This window comes from Pituophis catenifer, unplaced genomic scaffold (genome assembly GCF_029215685.1).
Source record: "Pituophis catenifer annectens isolate HBS135680 unplaced genomic scaffold, rPitCat1.0.hap2 SCAF_3, whole genome shotgun sequence".
NCBI lineage: Eukaryota > Metazoa > Chordata > Lepidosauria > Squamata > Colubridae > Pituophis > Pituophis catenifer.
In genome coordinates, this window is record NW_027256883.1 from 148,717,613 (window position 1) to 148,738,493 (window position 20,881).

At 35.1% G+C, this 20,881-nt stretch overlaps 1 protein-coding gene across 2 annotated transcripts in view; it reads right to left on the minus strand.

The window, feature by feature from the left end:
* The window catches only part of NFIA (nuclear factor I A), a 312,833-nt gene that overhangs the window by 95,985 nt on the left and 195,967 nt on the right, over positions 1-20,881 (minus strand). For both annotated transcript variants that reach the window (XM_070941290.1, XM_070941289.1), the window contains exons 3-4: positions 20,806-20,871; positions 338-412 (exon numbers count right to left, since the gene is read on the minus strand). In XM_070941290.1, coding sequence (XP_070797391.1) covers positions 338-412; positions 20,806-20,871 — 141 coding nt within the window. The remainder of the gene's footprint in view (positions 1-337; positions 413-20,805; positions 20,872-20,881) is intronic.

The window sequence follows — 20,881 nt, forward strand, 5'->3', positions numbered from 1 at the left end:
GAGCCACAAGAGGTCCTAAGATATTCTTGTTCTGGCCATCAAATACAATAGTACAGTGATATGACAAAATTTGTTTCTTCCCAGAGCAATAGTTTCTAATGGTCTGCCAAAACCTGGTGTTAATACTAGAACAGCCTAATCAACTGTATCTTTCAGACATCTGCCACATTAGAAACAGGCTTCATTTTCCAGTAAAATAAAACTTGCAAAGTAATTTTTTTTTGTAAAATTGGATCTTTTAATATGTAACTAATAGCTTCATTTTTATAATGATTATATGAGGTGGGGTAATCAAAGAAAACAATAAGGAAATAAGTAGCATAATTATTGTACTTACTTTGAGACACTCTTACTAGTTCAGTGACACTGAAAACACCTGATGTGACAAAACTGTCTTGGAAGCCCAAATGTCCTAAAAACACAAGAAAGATGTCGTTATCCTTAAGCACTTAATGATAATATTCTCAAATAAATCAGTATCAGTTTTAATGTGGAAGAAACTTAATATTTAATTTTTCACTTATCATTAATTGCTATTTGGCTAGACTGATATATGATAAAAATTTAGAGAATTTAACCCCATAGATTAGCAATGAGAATTGTACTTATTAAAACATCAACACTGGAAACCTGAGAGAAAAGAAAGTCATTTTAATAAATATTTACTTTACCTGACCATAATTACTTAACTACTAAAATGTAATCACTATACCCAGAAATGGGATAACTCAGTTTAAATATTATTTTTCGTAGAAATATTTAGTTAGGAATATCCATTCATATGTTCAAAGCAGGATATAAGAATATATTCTTTCTTTTCAGAAGTTGTATTAGGGAAATCTTAAAAGAACAGCTGTTTGAAAAGATTTTGAAAGTATTCTCAAAAGAAAAGGAAAGAAAAAAAAAAGAAAAGAAAAAGAAATTCCCTTAAAATGAATTGTGCAAAAAGGTAACACAATCTTTTCATAAGAAAGCTTCAATCCTCCAAAGCTTTCAGAGATAAAGGTATACAGTGGTTTGTTGTTATAAAGCATTTTACATCAAACGTTATTTTCCTTTATGTAGCCAATTGTATTTATTTTTCAAGTTTATATAGATGCCCATCTCACAGGTGACTTTGGGCAGTGTATTAGAGTGTACTACAAAGTTAAAAAACAACAACCATTCATAAATAACAATTATTATGATTAAAATCATTTAAAAATATAAAATGCAGCTAAAAAAATAATTGGTAAAGGGGGCTTAATAATAACCGAGTTGTTTTACTAGTTTGCCAGTTCCCTAGGGTACCTAGGCCTAATGGCACAACGAGGTCTTGAGAAATTTTCAGAAAATCAAGAGTGATGGTATCAGTCTAATCTCATGGAGATGTTCAACAACATGGATGCCACAGCCAAGAAGGCCTGCTTTGAGTCCACCAAATGTAGCTCTCTAAATGACCTGCAACATGCCCTCTATACCAGATCTGGTAGGAAGGAGAAATATAATTGGGAAGTGGCAGTCCCTCAAATAACCTGGCTCTGCAGAATTATTTTGAAGGCTGTTATTTTGAAGGCCAAAATGTCAAAACCAGCAAGATATTTTGGGTTTAAGTCCTATGAACCATCTCTGTTATGAGCCACAATTCAGAATCTGATCTTGACAATGTTGCTCCAGCTGAACCTGTGGATTGGCAGCTTCAGATCTCCTGTTCAACCGGAGCAGTCAGATGATGAGGCACAATCCCTAGCACCCCCCCAATCCCCATTACGAGTTGCATGTAGAAGCAAGCAGAGCAATGCTCCCCAATGAGGCTCCTCATTAGGTAAACAGTGAGAAATGAGAAATTGCAGCCAGGTACCTGCAGTTATTTATGTAGCTGCTTTGCCTTTAGTCTTTGTTGGAAACAACTGTTTTGATTCCATTTGTGTTGCTTGTTCTTCTGTTTACTAATGTGATTTACTTTATTCTGAACTATTGGATTGACTCATTATGTGACTTTAACTCCTGGAACAATTTGAACCACTCTATTACTAATTAGATTCAAGATGACTTATTCAGGCAAGCTCTCTTTGCACAGATCTTGACTTGCAATCTTGTCTACTGTTATCTGCTTAGCTCCATAGCAATTGTATCTTCATGTGTGGGTCTCCAAACCTCAGAGTAATATCTATCTTAAACTAAGACAGCGTGATCACATGTTATTAAGTATAAGTCATGAATATTTTCTTGTGACCAAGCATAATTTGAGGTAATGTGTAAAATCTGCCCAAATCCACAGATTACGTAAAACAACCCCACCAAAATCACAACTGAGTAATTCATTTATTGTGTTATGTATTTATTATAAAATTTATGCCAAGCTTCCTCTTTTAAATAGAGAAACACAAGTCTAAACATCAAAATAACTCAGAGGGAAAATAAAACTGAAGTACATTTTTTATTGCATATACATACACAAAGACCTATCCACATGTTATTGCCATGCATCCTGGGAGATTATAGGGTTATATAAATAATCATGAATTTTATAATACCTATAAACTAGACACCTATGACATTATTTACAGGGAGACTTTGAAAGAATCACTTAAACAACATCAATATGCCAGATCAGGATGAAAAAACAAACAAACACAAGTTGGGCACAATGCAATGTGTACTGATTATAATGATTATCATGTCAATAAGACCTGCTATGAATGTTGTAATTTGGTTGTAAAGTTATTTTTCAGCACTGTAAAAACTTTAAATTGTTACTGAATGAGTGGTTGATAAGTTGACTGTTTTTGCTTCAGTCTAATAGATTGCAATAATGAACACTTGTGGAAGTTGCCCAAAACCACAAATGAGAAGTCACAAATCTCTTAAATAAGATATTTTCAAAGTATGGCAACTCTTCATACAGTAACTTCACTAGAGTAGTGGTGCCTGTTCTATACATATTTAGACTTATTTTTCCAGGAGTAAGTTCCACTCTGTGTATGTTCATTGATATATTCCACTCTATGTAGCTCATTACAAACAATTGCACTCAAACGCAATGTTGCCAGCTAGAATACATGTCAATATATAAAACTGAAAAATTTGGAATACCATTATTGTAAGATGTGAGAATGACTTTGGGGTCAGAAGAGCCTCAGATTATGAAAGATAAGTGACAGCTGAGCCCGCAGAACAAATGAAGTATGGCAATCATCTAAGAAGGGATTCTTCCTAGTTTCTTGGATTTTAAAGGCTAGGTGAGGGAGATGTAGTTTCAGAGTTGCAAGATTATGTATTTGCTGGGATCATACTATCATATGTGGTGGTCATGTTTAGAAGCAAAAAAATTATTGGTCTAGAATACAGAAATGGTTGGAAGAAATATTACATAAATCTATAGAATTAAAACCAGAGGTTTTTTTAATTTTAATTTTTTTAATTTTTACTATATCTCCCAGAGAGATATAGTAAAGAAGATGTGTATCTAATTATACATATAATAACAGCAGCAAGAATTGTATTTGCACAAAATTGGAAGACAGAAAAAATTCTGTCAGAAGGTAAAGTAATAAAAAGATTTTAGATTGTGTGGAAATGAATAGATTAACTTTAAGAATAAGAGATAAAGAGGAATCAGTGTATTTCAAGACACAGGGAAGATTTTATATATAGTTAGAAAAGAAATAAGAAGATAAGAGGATAGATAAATGATTTAGATAATAGAAAGTTAAACGAGGGAGAGGATAAAAAAGAAATAGAAACCCAGATGACACCAGAGTAAATAAAAAGGGTGATGGGAGGGGGTGGGAAAGAAAGAAGAGTATAAGAATAAATGTACAATTATGATGATAATACTGATAGATAGAATAAATCTGAAAAGAAACTGAAAGCAAGTATATATGATTAGAATACAGGAGTTGCTTGGATATCAAACAAGGAGAATATTCCACAGCAAAGAAGATAGAAAGGAGAGAGGAGTAGAGGATAGGAAGAGGAGAGGGAGTGAGCGGAATGAAGGGTAGGGGACAGGAGTAGGAGAGAAGGTGAGAAGGGGGAAAAGAAGAGAGGAGTGGGGGAAAGGAAGGGGAAGTAGGATGAGGTAGGAGAGGAGGAAGGAGAAAGTAGGAGAAGAGAGGAGGGAGGGAGGGAGGGAAGGGAAAGAAAGGAGAAGAAGAAGAAGGTTTGTTGCGAAATGAAGAAAAGATAGAACAGCAACTCCGAATGTAATTAAAATGCCTTATTTTAATGCTTTCTTTAAAGAAAACATGTATATGTATGATTAATTATGAATAAGAAAATGTACATTTTATGTATATAAGAAATAAAAGTGAAAAAACTTTTTTTTAAAAAAAGATTATGTTAATATAACCTTAAAATAAAGATAAGAGATGGTACTGGGTGTGCTCCTTGTCTGGATTAATTTGCAAGGCTGATAATTACATTTCTTTCTTGTATACTACATAAGATAAGAGTTAATCACTGCCTGGCTTGGAAATTATGACTGTGATATTGATTCGTGATATTCAAGTGTCAGATTAAAATTCATAAATGGGTCATGAAAGTTTTGTTTACATATATTATCAATATATTTTGATAGCCTAGAACAGTTAATTTGGACAAACATACCATAATTTCTTCTATGTATAGTATGAAGATAAATATACTTTATTTATCTCATCTATATTTATCTCACATATCATTGCATCTACCCAAAAAAACAAATATAAAACACCTTTTAAAAGTGTTTTTATCCCTTTATTGTTTTTATAAATAACTCAAGGTGGCAAACATACCTAATACTACTTCTTCCTCCTATTTTCCCCACAAAGCAACTCTCTCTTATATTTTATTTACTCAATTTATGCCTTTCTACTGTGCTGAACACTGTATTTGTTTATCTAATACTGCAATATATTTAATGTGAGGGAAATTATGTTAAGTATTAATTTTTTAATAGTGTAAAGAGATAGTTTAGGTCAGGCTAATTTGCTTCTTTTTTTTAAAAAAAAATATGCCAACAAAATTCTTCTGTACTTAATGAAGAATGGCTGTTTAGTTTAATAGTCTTTTTAAAAAAACTGAAATACAGTAGTTATCTCTCATTCCTTTCCCATTTTTATTCTGTCAAACTATCATCAACCTTTCATTTCTCTTAGAAACTGGCTTTTTCCTGCTTTCAATAAACCTTCAATTTATGTTTTTTGAAGCACAAATCCAAAATTCTTTTTAAGACAGCACTAAAAACATATCTAAAAAATCTTTTTTGTGTGTGTTTTTTTCCAAAAGAATACATAAACCTGTGTTTAGAAAGAGCCAGAATAAATCTGATGCTTATTATGTGAGTAAGTATCTCCACAAAATGTCTCCACTAATCCACCTCAGCAACTTTTAAGATGTGAGGACTTCAACTCCCAGAATTCCCCAGTCAAAAAGAACTGATGTTGCTGTGGTTGAGAAGCACTAGTCTAATCTCTCCGAAGTAGCATGGAGGATGAGGGTGATGAGAAGGAAGGAGCTGTACCTATAGCAGACTGGAGTGTTAATAAAGCTAGGCATATCTATCTATTGAATGTAGATAAATGATTGTCGCTTCATGACAGAGCTGAAATAAAGACAGTCATCCTAAACTGTAATACAGGTAGTCCTCTACTTACAATAGTTCAGTGACTGTTCAAAGTTACAACGGCACAGAAAAAAATGACTTATGACCATTTTTTCACACTTACGACCACTGCAGCATCCCCATGGTCACATGATCAAAATTAGGATGCTTGGGCAACTGGTTCATATTTATGACGGTTGTTGTGTCCCAGGGTCATCTGATCACCTTTTGCAGCATTCTGACAAGCAAAGTCAATGGGGAAGCCAGGTTCATTTAACAACCTGACTCAATAACTGCAAAGATTCACTTAATAGTGGTGGCAAGAAAAGTCGTAAAATAGGGCAAAACTCTTTTAACAAATGTCACACTTTGCAACATAATTTTTTGGCTCAATCGTGGCTGTAAGTGGAGGACTACCTGTATTGTAAAACTGTAACAGAGAATTAAGACAGCTTTTCCTTTTAAATTTGTCTCTATACTACCTCAAAAAGTCTTAAAGAGAAGAGCCTGCAAAACATATCAAAGCTGTCATCATAAACTACAATCCTGCAAGGCTAGTGTGCATTTAGTTCCATGCAGCTTGAAGTTGCTAGCTTCAGATGACTGAAAAACAGCTTAAGATGAGCCAGAGAAATCATTGATGCTCTCTTGAGTTTGGTTGTTTGCTTGCAGATGTTTTGATACCAGATTCTTAATATCCAACGAATATGATTAAAATTGAAACTTCAAAAGATGAATATAAGACAAGTAGATTAAATAAATTACTATTGCTATAATATTAAAAACCAATAATTTGGAGTGAAATAAACATTAACAATTTATTCATAGCACAGATACCCTTTAAGGATCTGCAGCACAGAAAACAGCAGATGCCTCGTTAGCATTTTTAGCTTTTGCACATTTATAATCCAAAGAAAATTGTTCAGAGCAGAATCATAATTATTAATAAACATTTCCATTAGTCAGAGTAGATTATGACACACACTTCAAATTCCTTTCAAAATAATTGAAATGGAATCTATAGAAGATTAATCATTTTGGAATAGTTATGGCCTTTCAAAAAGACAGAGAAATTCTATCCTAAGAACATAATAAAGAGATGTTCTTTTACAACCATTGCTGCCATAGTTTTGTTGGCTGGTTGTAACCAGCCCCACAACTGTACCTGTAATATATAAAATAACAATGGCGGCTTTTTAGATTCAGCTTTAGAATCTTCACCCCACCTCAATGATTCAAGATAGCATTAGGCATACAAAAGATACTTGTTACTTAGGGCTCAAATAGAAAAGGAAAACAGTGATTATTAAAATAATAAGTAAGGATCCACCTATGGTTTCTGTGCTAAATCTCTTCCTGATTAATCCAGATGGAAGGACAAGTGCTCTTTTTATGTAACCTATTTAGTAACATTTGCTGGTATATTTTAGAAATCCAGAGATAAAGGGAGCCAGTGGGACATTATTTTAAAATATTTTTTTTTTCATATAAGTGTGCCATTTGTGAATTTGAGGCTTATTTGTTTGGGTTAAGAGACACAAAGCATTCAGTCAGCTAAATGTTACTTACAATGCATTATTTCTTCTTGTTTCCAAAATAAAAATAGACAACCCATAACTATGTGACTGGAACCATTTCCAAGGGATTTATGTAGTTCCCAAAAGTTAATTTTTGAAAAAAAAGAAGAGTTTCTTGTAAAAGAAAAGTCTTGTAGAAGAAAATTCTTTAGAATGAAAAAGTTCATATCACTAGGGCACAATTCAGAAGCATTTACCACAGATTTAATATTTACCATCAACGCCTTGAAACCACTCATTCATCAATCCAATTCTTTCTCTGTTTCTGTATCTCTCTCACACACACAAATAAACTTGAATCTAGTATCTTAATGTTTGTTATGGCATGCCATGTACTTTTAAGTTTATTTAGTTACCTTGCACTGTGAATGTTAGTAGCAGTATTTCAAGAAGATTGATGATTTATATGTCATTAAGTTGTGGTTAATTCTTAGCAAACACGTAGAGTTTTTTTCAGGATAAACTGTCCCAAGCTACTCTTCCCACAGCGTACCCCATTCTTCTGAAACTGAGTCCATCCGCCTTGCTGATGGTCAACTTCCTATTCTCTTTCCTTCCATCTTTCCCAGGATTATAGATTTTGAAAGAGAGATAAATCTTTACACAATGTGTCCCCAATATCATAATTTGAACCTAGTTGTTTGTGTCTTGAAATAGAACTTTGGAATGATTTAGCATATGAATGGCATAAATACACTGGTACATATTTGCATTATTTGCATTATGACATGGGCAATGCATTTTCCTTTCCTTAATGTTCATGATAATCACATTTTTGGAAGGATATTTGACAAATACATAAAAAATAGCCACAACTGATATGTTTAACATCAGATGCTGGAACTAAGGGCTGGTGGTGACCTTGTTCTCTTATATTTCCTCCAGACAGCCGTTTGGACAGACAGCCGTTTAGTTATTGTTGACAGCAAAAAACAGTAAATGGATCATTTTAAAAATGTTCACATATCTCAGGGTTAATAATAAAAACAGTCTACACAATATTCAATAAAGAAGTCTATATCATATAGTGAACTGATTGGTAGATGTTTTCCAATTCTTTGACTAGGCTTCCTGTGTCTAACTGAGAACTAGAATCTGGGTCTCCCTGCTCTTAATTTATCACCTTAATCACTTGAATCCTATTCACTCATTTGTGTGTGTGTGTGTGTGTGTGTGTGTGTGTGTGTGTGTGTTTGTATATGGGTAACAATATTTGCAAAAATACAATTATTTGGTAACCATATTTACAAAAGCCAAATGAAGAGTAAGAAGGTATTGCTGAACACCGTTATCATTACCAAATAGAAGATATTGATGAAATATGAGATCAGAGTTTGAATAGTATTAGTATATCTATCCACATGGTTGCTTACAGTTGACACCAACTCAATGGCAAATAAAACTTAGATACGCAAGAGAAATGCAATGTTTGGGGGGAGGGGAAATCAGAAATCTTGATCAAATTTTGTTTCTTTGAAATGTCACATGAATAATTCTTATTTAAAAAATTAGCATTGTGTTTTTGCTTGATTTTGCTGTTTTACAAGCAAAAGAAGAAGAAATACAAGAAAATTTATTTTAAAAAATATATTACAAAGCCTCCTTGGTGCCCTGTATGAAAATGATAGAAACATATTTGCTTAAAAATGTCTACATCTTCTCTACATATTTAGAATTACATAGCTGAAACGGGATGGGGAAAAGACACAGTATACCGTGTCTACAGTATACTACAGAGCACATTTTCACCCAAAACTTCCAGGAGTTATGCTGTGACATAAAAATCAAGAGACAAGCACCTAAATATTATCACATTATATTGGTTGCCCCTGCCCTAATGTTCAAGCAGAAATGTGAAGAATCTACCCCAAACCAAAATTAAACTGGCTTGCCCGGGAGAAAAACAAAGTTCTGGAGATAAATTTATCCATTTTGCACATCATTACAGTACAGAAATATGCTCCATGTTAATCAGTGCTAGATAGTAAATCAACAATAAAGCCTTCATGCTCCATTCTTAGATCTTTCTTCGTTATTGAGTTCTTATGTGTTTGAGATTTGAACTAAATGACCCTGAAATCTGTCTGAAAGGATTGTGTAGTTGCATTCCTGAGCATTTTAATTCTTCATTTTTAGTAGTTGTTGACATTAATATGTCATTAATATTTAACTTCCAAAATTCTTTAGTATTGCAACAGTAAAGCACTCAAGCCATCTATTAACATTCATATAAAATGTCTTCTGGTGAGCTAAGGCAAGCCAGTGCCCACATTTTTGCAATGATTTACTACAGCCAGAAGAACTTAAATGACTGGTCATAAATTGAGAACTAGCTGTATCTATTTTGAGTTGGATGGGCAACTCTATTGGTTTTAAACTTCATGCATTTTCATATTAATGTTGTAAATGATTATTACAGATGTGTTTTGATAGAGGAATGTAAAAACCACCTTTGGATTTTACAGTCTCATGAAACAAATACACATTGAAATGAACAATAGAAGTGGCAGGAACAGCTTCTCTTTCAGAAATATTTGGAAGATCAACTGTAATTTCCATATCTCTAAGCACCCCACTTGTGTCCTGAGGCAGCAACATTTGAAATCTGTTCAAGTAATTATGACAAAGTTTTAGGAGATCTCCACATCTGCACTGTAGCCAATATGAATTCAAGATGCAGCAAATGCAAACAATTTTATTTATGTAATGCCTAGCAAGTAGGAATGCATTATCCTAAGCACAAGGCTCTTTCTGCTTAAAAAAATTCCTTGGATAGTGCCTTGTAGACAATATAATGATGAAAACCTGACCCTTCCTTGGTGTCATTGTGTAGGCTATATATAACCTCTAGCTGATGTTTTACTGGATTTGCTCTGAACTTCTCTGTGTCTGCATTCTAGTTGCTGTCCCAATTGCATCATTACTCCAAGCTCTCTGCTTTCCAAGCTTTTCAATATATTTAATGTTAGTGGGAGAAGAAGCAGAACAGTGGATATGAGCACTTTTTATATAACTTATTCTAAACATTAAATGTTCCCTGTGCAGGGGTGCCAGTTACTTTACTCTGTATCATCTTAATTTTAGTACATGAGTTGCTAAAGTTGAGGATTACAGGATTGCATTCAGTCATTTAAACTTCTTGACATATTTAAAACTAATTCAGGTTCATTTTTGTGTTTACGTTTTTTTAGTATCTCTTCTTCTCAATCCACTTACCTATTTTTCTATTTTACTTCTCCCCTTGAACTCAAACCATTTGTCATGGAAATACATGATAATTTGGTCCTAAACCATAAAAAGGAAAAGGTTCCCCTCGCACATATGTGCTAGTCATTCCCAACTCTAGGGCGGTGCTCATCTCCGTTTCAAAGCCAAAGAGCCAGCGCTGTCTGAAGACGTCTCCATGGTCATGTGGCCGATATAACTAAACACCAAAGGCGCACAGAACACTGCTACCTTCCCACAAAAGGTGGTCCCTATTTTTCTACTTGCATTTTTTTACATGCTTTCGAACTGCTAGGTTGGCAGAAGCTGGAACAAGTAACGGGAGCTCATCCCGTTATGCGTCACTAGGAATTTGAACTGCTGAACTGCCAACCTTTCGATCGACAAGCTCAGCATCTTAGCCACTGAGCCACCGCTCAGTACACATACACAATATCAGAAAGATTCATTTCTAATATTGTGAATGTATAAATTAACTGCATCCAATTTTATTAATCAGCCAATCAAACCTTTATTATGGTCATTGAGCAATCTAAAATAATGAGACAACAAAGGAAAAAAAATACATTTTAGGCAGATACAGAAAAAAAAATCAAGGTCCGAATAACTAACCACTAACACAATTTCCAAATATTAATTTATTGGACCTGGCAAGCACAAAATTTGACCACACTAAAAGTAGCATTTTACCTGCATCTGATACAAGAAAAAAATCTCAGCTCTACCCTGTTTTCCCCAAATAAGTCATCCCCTGATAATAAGCCCAATCGGGCTTTTGAGTGCATGGCAATAAGGCTAAGTGCTTATTTCAGGGTTCAGAAAAATATAAGAAATGGTCTTATTTTCGGGGAAACACGGTATATAGACTATTAGTAATAATAGAATGATATGAATAGCATTGCTATCTCAATAAAATGAGTAAATAAAGGAAAAGTTAATCAGGATCTCAGTCTTTCTCCTGAGCCACAAGACAGACCTGGTCTCTCAGGTCAGGGATATTATAAAATTTACCCCTAAAGCTGTAAAATATTAAGAAGAACCAGCATAAATACTTTAAATTGCCTCAAGACATTAGATGCGTAAGATATCCGAATGGTTAGAAAAAGTAAAGGGAATCTGGTAATTCGACAATTCCGTTGACACAATCTGAAATCTTCACCTAATGTTTTGTTTTTTGAATGACAGAGAAAATAAGGCAATTAAAAGAAAATCAAAGCAGTGCCAATTAGACTGAAAATTCTCAAATAGAAGAGATTTAAACAGTAGATCAAAACATAATGAGACTGTAGATATACAAATAGATCTGCACATTAAAAAACAGCAGTAACAGAAAAATAAGTGTAAGGAACCCCTTTTCCAGAAGATCTGAATGGATTAAATACTGTACAACAAGCTAGAAATTCCACTGGATATTCTATACAATAAAGCCTTTTCTACAAGAAATTTCTTTCTATAAGATAACCAGTATCAAACCATCATGTCAAATTATCAGAATAGAAATAGAATAACCATAGCTAACCTATAGAAATTAATGATCATTAGTAGATGGAGATTTAGATCCTCAAGAAGTAAACTGAGCAGCCCACAATGCTATCAATGACCTCATTAGGCTCTTTCCACTGGGCCATATGACCTGGCTTACTCTTGGCTCTAGTGACAAGGTTTTATGCAAATGCATTTTCTCTCTTTTAACTTTTTCCCACATACACAAACTTAAGTTCTTTAATTGACACGTCTTTTGATGGCACATGTTTGAAATTTGTACATCCTGATAACTAAATGGGTGAGATCTTTTTAAGTATTAAAAAAAAAGCATGGCTAAGAGATATGCGCTATGGTCATTTGATTCCTCCTCTATCCTATTATGTTAGAGAAAATATTTTTGAAGGGCAACTGCATCGAAGGTACAGGTAGCCCTCGACTTACAACAGTTTGCTTAGTGACCTCTCAAAGTTACAAAGGCACTGGAAAAAGTGACCTATGACCATTTTTCACACTTATGACCATCGCAGCAATGGTCATAAATCATGGTTATGCAATTTACATTCAGATGCTTGGCAAATGGTTCATATTTATGACAGTTGCAGTCTCCCGCAGTCATGTGATCCCCTTTTATGACCTAAGCCAAGTCAATGGGGAAGCCAGATTCCCCATAACAACCGGGTTACTAATTTAACAACTGCAGTGATTCATTTAACAAATCTGGCAAGAAAAGTTGTAAAATGAGGCAAAACTCACTTAAGAAATTTCTCACTTAGCAACATAAATTTTGGGCTCAGTTGTGGTCGTAAATTGAGGACTACCTGTAAAAAAAAAATCTTGATTTTTTTTTTTTAACATTTTCCCCACAGATGTTCTTGACAGGCAGGGAGATCAAGAAGGAGAAGCCATTAAGACACCCCTTCTTCGTTGTTGTCATTTTGCATGCCTTTAAGAGCAAGAATATACTATATCATGGGTATCAAACTCACAGTGTCATGTTGCTGTCACATGACTTTTCATGACGTTTTCCTCCTTCGTGGAGCTGGGATAGGTGTGGCCTGCACGTGATGCATCCAGCCCACAGGCTGCCAGTTTGACACCCCTGTACTACATGTACATTTCATTCTGTTTACTGTGCATTTCTTTTTCTTTCCCAGTTGCTGGAATCAGTAATATTGAGCAATGTTGTCAACCCCAAAGGATTTGCTTCATATTTCAGTACTTTATATGAGTCTTGCTTGATTGAGTACTTTCCCTTCTTTCCCAGTCTCTTCTGCTGTGGGAGTTAATGGTTAACAACTGTGAAATATGTTGTCCTTCATCAATTGGCAAATCTTGAAATTTATAGAGGTCACTGATGAAGCAGCCTCCACACTTGAACTTAATAGTGTCTTGCGAATTGACTGAATTGGATTGACCTTTATTTTGGGTTGACAATCAACCATGTTCCATATCTATAACAGGAGATGGCAGTGATGATAGGTTCTGGGCTAACGTTGAAATCTTACTGGTGTAAGCGTCATTGAACTCAATTAAATGCATTTCTGATTAGACATGCCCAAAATTGCACTGTAGTTTTATATTCACATATACCACAGTATCACTAATACCAAAGAGACATACCTCTCAAAAAACTTCCATACATACTATATAGAAATGGTAGTGTAAGAGGGTTCCATTGAGATGCTATGTTTTTGATAAATAAGATTATGGTACATCTTTTAAATTCATTAAGAAAACTCATACTGTACATAACTTTCATACATATATACATAGACACTTGCATATTTGCAAAAGTAAATTAACTCATAGAACAAGGTGTGCATACTTTAAGAATGATTTAGAATAGTGTTTCTCAACTTTGAAGTTGAGTGTCTTGAAGATGGGTGGACTTCAATTCCCAGAATTCGCCACCCATCCTCAATTTAGAAGAAATGCTTTGGATTTCTTGAAAGCTCAACTCCTTTCTGCTAGTCATTAAGACAGCCTATCTCTCCTTCCCTCCCTCCCTCTCTTTGCCAGGAAGGACAACTTTTGTGTGAGCATGAAATATACTGTGAATATCTAACTTAAATGGATCCATGTATTTTTTAAGGCTCACAGAGAAATTTGAAAAAGATGGTTGCTTTAACAAAGAGCATAAAAGTGTTGTACTTATATGAATTCCAAAATGCTTTTTAAAAATACAATATACCGGTAATAATGTGAATTATTTCCATGAAGAGCACTCCCATAATAAGCGGTTGTGACAATGGCCAACGACTTTTAATTCTAAACTTGGACCAGAAACAGTATGTAAGATGCAAGAATTCAATCTTTATTGATGCCAGATGGAATAAATGTTATGTTTAATATTCCAATTTATTCTTACCAAGCAAGTTTATCCCATAGTTTATATCATGAGAAGCCACATTAAACCAAAAAATGCAACTAGAGGTGGATTATGGAAAAATTGTACAAGACTATCTACAATGGTAAGACATAAATTATATCATTGGTGTTACAGCTGTATATGCTCACTAGACATTTGCTTAATATGTTCCATCCAGATTATTCATCCAGAAGGGACCCAATGGCGCAGAGGCTTAATAATGCTGGAACTGGCAGCCAGAAATGGTCTGCATTCTGGCAGTTTGAGCTCGGCTCTGTGAGACAAAGGGAGCTCCCGTCACTTGATTCCTAACTTGTGCCCACCCAGCAGTTTGAAAGCATGAAATATTGCAAGTATATAAATGGGTACCACTTCGGTTGGAAAAAAAACTAGCTGAAAAGAGAGTGGAAGCTGGCGCTGGACATGGCTGGATGCAAGGCATTTCAACACGAGGCAAGACCGGATGAGCCAGAAACCAGAGTGCCACCAGTTATCTGGTACAAAGCTAGTTCACACCCCAAGGTGCACCAAGGATAGGCGCATAAGCACTGAACAGAACGAACTAGCATTCTAGGCTATCAAGACTGTCTAAAATGTATAGATTTCTATGACGTTGTACGCCACACGCAAAGAAAATATTCATCCAGATACTTATTCCTCACTGATGTAATAGAGGCTTTTTCTTAACATTCTAGACTCCAGTGGCACAGTTGCTTTGGATAACACTGGGAAGAGATAATCTTGTTGAAGATATAGATATGAGGGACAAGATAAAATAAGAATTACTCAATGCTACACAACTGGCTATGTTAATGTTGTAACATGTGTAACTGGTCAAAGCGAACTGTTGTGTTGTATTAATATAAAAGCCCAGTCAACCAAAGTAGATCAAAACAGCCTAGTCCTGTGGATAATACTTTCTCCTACTCCTGAGACAGTAACAAAGACCAGAGCAGCCCCATAAAAACATACTAGCTTTATAAATTCTATTTTTTTTTAATTTTTCACACACAGTCTAAAAGCTGAGGGATAAAAATTAGAAAGGGTGGGGATGAGTAGGTCACTCTCTGTTGTGTTTGTGAGGGGGCCAAACTCTACCTGCTGCTTAAGAATGATGTGTTTCCCATGAGGGAAAGTCTGGGTTAGTTGTGCTAAGCGTACAAAGCCACTTAGTAAAATATGTTGCTTGGCACTAAGAAACCAGGATAATGTTTCATTAAGCCAGTCTAATGTCTTCTTTCTCTGGCTGGAATCAGGAGATCACTTCTGTGTGTATTACCAGCACACATGCCTCTTTCTATCTGGCATCTTTTAGACTCTGAATTTCAGTTAAACAGATGTATTCCAGAATGTTTCATTCTGGAAAAACAGTGAAACAATTGAATAATTGTTCACAGTTTTTCAGTTCACTGTAATGTGTTATAAGTCTAGTGCTTATTAATTCTTTTCCAGTATCACACCCTGGATATTTTGATAGGAGCACTATGCCATGCAATAAAGCTGCATCAAGATGCCCTGTTCATGGAACGGGAAATCATTAATTTTCTTTGACAAGAATTTGTTCTTCCCCTTCCTGATTTAAGTGTGATATATTTGAAACCATTCCAATTAGAATAAAACAAAGTTACATAAATTGAAGTGGAGAAAACTTTGCGGAATGACTCCAGACTAAAGCTTTCAGTCTTCTCTCAAGCATGGAAGAAAAAGGAAAGTCCCATACCTAATGTTTATACCAACACATTTTACTGGAAAGTTATGAGGCCATACTTTGAACATGACTGTGAAGAAGGGCTATAGACTTGCCTATAAACGTAGCACTGAACTGCTATTCATTAAAATAGCCCTCTCCTCCCCTTTTCAGGCTTCTGTGTGAATCCACAAAAAGAAAGAGACTAACTGCTTTAGCCTGAGACTTCAAGTATCTTCAACCTTCTATTTTATTTTTTGGTTTCACACAACCTTAACACCTTGAAGAGAAGTATTGTGGTTGCAGACGCTTGAGCTTAGTAGCACTTCTTTCAAATCATTTTGGAAATATGTGCCTTCCCAAAAGCTATGATGATTACATCTGACCTTGGTGATTAATCCTGTTTTGAACCATAATCCTGTGTCGGAGGTGTTCCTGTCTGTCTACTTACCTTCCTAACTTTGAAAGTACAAAGTTTTTCTTTTAGCTTCTTTCTTCAACATCAGATAACTTTCTTTTATACTCCTTGAACTGCAATTTAAATACTATAACCCAAGCTGCCCTATGATGATAAATAAGGTAACTGCCAGCAGATTCTTTAACTCTGTGACTTTTAGAAGGAGGGATACTAAAATGAGATTCTTTGAAAGTATTAGAGAACATTGAACATGATGTAATTATACTATGCATTGTCTATTATGTAATTATATTATGCATTGAATGAGTTACAGCAAAGTTATATGTGACTTGGTTTTACAGACATTTACAAGCATTGTTAAGGTACTTTTACTGAGGAAAGCCTACAAAGTCAATATACCATCATTTTGGGATTAATATGGTTTATCTAAACTTGACTAAGAGTCCTATGTGAACTCTTGTGGTTTGTAAACCATGGTTTATGATCTCATATATGAGCCCAGCCCAGTGTGATAAGATCAACAAACCAAACCATGATTATAGATCAATGTGTTCAACCCAAAACTATAAAAAAACATGCCTAAGCATTTTCCTGAATGTAAGTTTCACTGAAGACAACAGGAAGTATGATTAATTGGAGTAAGTTTGAGTTTTCAAAACATTTTCCAAATGTCCAATCACAATATTAAAAATAATGGTCACAATCTAGTCTTTTAGGTTTCCAACTTTTTCAAACAATGAATAATTCTGGTTGGAAATCAATCAGAAATGGTGTCAACAAAAGTTTTCCAATTATTCTATACATGACAAAACGATAACTGGCAGTAGCATTTGTGCCTACCCATTTTTCTCCAGACTAGATTTCTGTAAAGTTCAGAGTTGCTGGGAGTCAGATGTTATATAAATGTAATAAATTATTTTCTTACTACTAGCACAATTATTAATCTGCTATAGGCAGAATTTGTTCTCTTATCTAGTGCAAAACACAGAATTAATTTAACAGTCATAAGACCACCCCTGGGAAACAAATCTCCTAAAATTAAAAAGATCAGACAAAAAGCTAATAGCTCCCACTTGTAAAGTAATTTAGAAAGGATGATATATAGTGCACTTTCTTTCATGGGAATACGATTAATATCAACACCTTTTAACACTTTTTAAAATTAGCAACCTTTCTACATGTCTTCTTTGTTACTGATACACTGCTTTCTCAGGCCAGTTTTAATATCAGTTTCAAAATAATGCCATTACATGGTCAGTGAGGATCTGAACTACTGACTTTCCACATAATCCAAACCTGTAACCTATTTATATATTTAAATTATATAAATAATTAAATATATGAAAAATAATTGAGGGGCTGCCATAAAGATGAGGAGGGTCAACCTATTCTTCAAAGAACCCGAAAGCAAAACGAGAATCAATGGATGGAAACCAATCAAGGAGAGAATGAATCTGGAACTAAGGAGAAATTTCCTGACAGTGAGAACAATTAACCAGTAGAACAGCTTGCTCCAGAAGTTATAGGTGCTCCATGGAGTTTTCAAGAAAAGATTGGACAGCCAGTTGTCTGGAATGGTGTAGGATCTCCTGCTGGAGTATGAGGTTAGAATAGCTAACCTTCAAGGATCCTTCCAACTCTGTTATTCTGTTAACTCTTTGATATCACTTCTAAATGTTACGTACAAGTATTGAAATAGAACATAGAACACAAAATCTTGTTTTTATCTAAAGAAACTAAAAGGATCATGTACTTGTGGGAAAAGAAGACTTGTCTTGAACTGAAAAACTTGTATTGGCAGAGAATTTTTTTAATCTTTCCCACCAAAACAACCATCTTCATGACTCCCACCTGTATTTACAAAAATAATAATAATCATGTATTTCAATTGATAACTCTGTGTATACTTGTAGTGAAAACAAGGCAGCTTCAAGAGTTGGCCTCTTTCCCTTAATAATATTTAGCATTAACATTTTAGGGTCTGGGTGGCCTTCTAAAAGGAGATAAAAGAAAAACCTGTAGACTTATACCTCTTTATGATTATTCTAGAAAGGATGCACCCAAGCCTTATTTTAGAAAGGACTAGCAACTCAAGAGATGGCTAGTTTTGTTCCATTAAATTGAAAATGGGATTATTCCCATACAGTATATTTCTCCATCTCTTTTCTTTCTCTTTGAGTATATCTTTTCTAGGCTCCTTACTCAATTTCTTCTATCTAGCATTTGAGGAATGGGAGTGTCATTCCCCCCCTCCCCACTTTTCTGTTATTGCAAAACTAGATCCGGGTTTAATGTATTTGAACTCTATAGAGCTTGCTTTGAAAAGTTCCATCTATCCAAAGTTAAACATATTGTAAATTACATTGATACCAAGAGTGACACTGAAGCACAAATTTAAATTCCACTGAAATATGTTTCGATTTAGAACCGCTTAGATTTCATTTGATCATATTTGTTTTTTCAAATAATCCTTTGAATCATCGACTTAGCCAGTGTCCAACCTTATCTTCACAAATAAATAAGTCTATAACTGACTATTTATACCACATTAACAAACTGAGTGCAATTATCACAAAGATTCCATGCACAAGTGTAAAAAATTGTTTGATACTTTTTACTATTAGAAAGAACAAGGTACCTTTCATTTTTGAAGACAGAGTTAGGACATGCTTTGGAAAATTATCAAGATGTTTGATTTGAATACTGAAGATATTCAGGGAAACAACCCCTTTTTAATACGCAATTAAATCAGCAAGCATAGAAAAATAGCTGGGCTAATGAATACTATCCCTTTTTCAAGTTATATGTAAATCGCTCCCACAGAGTCGGTCTCCTCCGGGTCCCGTCAGCTAAACAATGTCGGCTGGCGGGCCCGCGGGGAAGGGCCTTCTCTGTGGTTGCCCCGGCTCTCTGGAACCAATTACTGGCCCTGTGGAATGAACTGCCCCCAGACATACGAAGGATCCCCGACCTCTGTGCCTTCCGTCGCGCTCTGAAGACCCTATTATTCCAGCAAGCTGGTCTGACAGGATAAAGGTTTTTTAAATTGGGTTTTGATAGGGGTTTTTAAATGATTTTAGTTGGATGTTTTAAATTTGGCCGAATGATTGAATTATTTTAATAAGCTTTTAATTTTTGTTGTATATTGTTTTTACCATGGCTGTTCACTGCCCTGAGTCCCTCGGGAGAAGGGCGGTATATAAATATAATAAACTAACTAACTAACTAACCTCCTGAGGTCCGGACCGCCCCCACCCTATTGGCCTTCCGCAAAGCGGTGAAGACCTGGCTCTTCCGGTAGGCCTGGGGCCATTGATCTTGCAAGACCCAGCCACGAATTGGAGTGCATGTGTTTTAACGTTTTTAAAGTTTTTAAAGTTTTTCTTTTTAACATTTTTAGGGGATTGTTCGCATTCCAATTCTTTGAAAAATGTGTACACTTTTTTATTAAAAGCCCTGTATTATCAACACTTTATTGCCAAATCATAACTGTTAAGAATGTTGGTGGACTTCGTACTCCTTTTAACTGTTTCTCACCTAATCCAACATCAGTAAAATGAAAGAATTGAATTTGATAACAGTAAGCGAACTAGAGCTAAGAAATTGTATGCTATGTTTCAAGACCAAGTATTAAAGGCCTTAATTTCATAATTCTTTTGGCAATAATTGAGAATTTTACGGTAACATTTTTCCTTTCCATTTTTTTTAATGTGATATGGTGTGCTCTGCAAATACTAAGAAATGTTCCTATGTTTTTAATATTAGGCATGGCCCTGCAAATGCTGATTAGGCATATCACTGATTACTTCAATGATTTATACTAGTGAAGGTATTAATCTCCTTAGATAGTCTATACTCCAACAGACAAGGTGAACACTGCTGAATCTGCCCCTCATTAAAAACTGGGGTAGATCTGCTCAACAGGAATGACTCCATTCCCAATGACACTCTGATTTCCTTGCAGTCTCTACTTCCAGACAGAATATAATCCAGACTAACCAGGTACGCTCCCATCCACCTCTGTTACCTACTTGCCTTGAATTCAAATTCAATGCAATCCAAATTCGTCTGATCTTTTCCACTATCCTTTCAGTTCTTCATCTTTTCTCAACAAAAAAGAAAAGTGGAAAAAGTGGGTAACTTGTACTCGGAAACAATGTGCTTTCCCACTTGCCTTGTTTGCAGCTTCATATAAACAGCCTGCTGAGAACTACTCAGGCCTTACTTCAAGGGTGAGGAGCTATGGCCATTCTATGACTTGTGGACTTCAACTCCCAGAATTCCTGAGCCAGCATGGGTGGCTCAGGAATTCTGGGAGTTGAAGTCCACAAGTCATAAAAGGGCCATGATTTCCCAGCCCTGCCTTACTTGAAAGAAAATGGGCATATCTAATATATCTAAGGCATCTCCTAAGGTCTGTGGTTGAAATTCCCTAAAAAAACATACAGACTGAATTGACATAAGCTTGGCAAAACTCACCATTTTCAGGCTGGTCCTTAATATCAGCTTCGCTTGGCTGGCTGGGACTTTCTGACTGACTTGAATCTAAAAGACA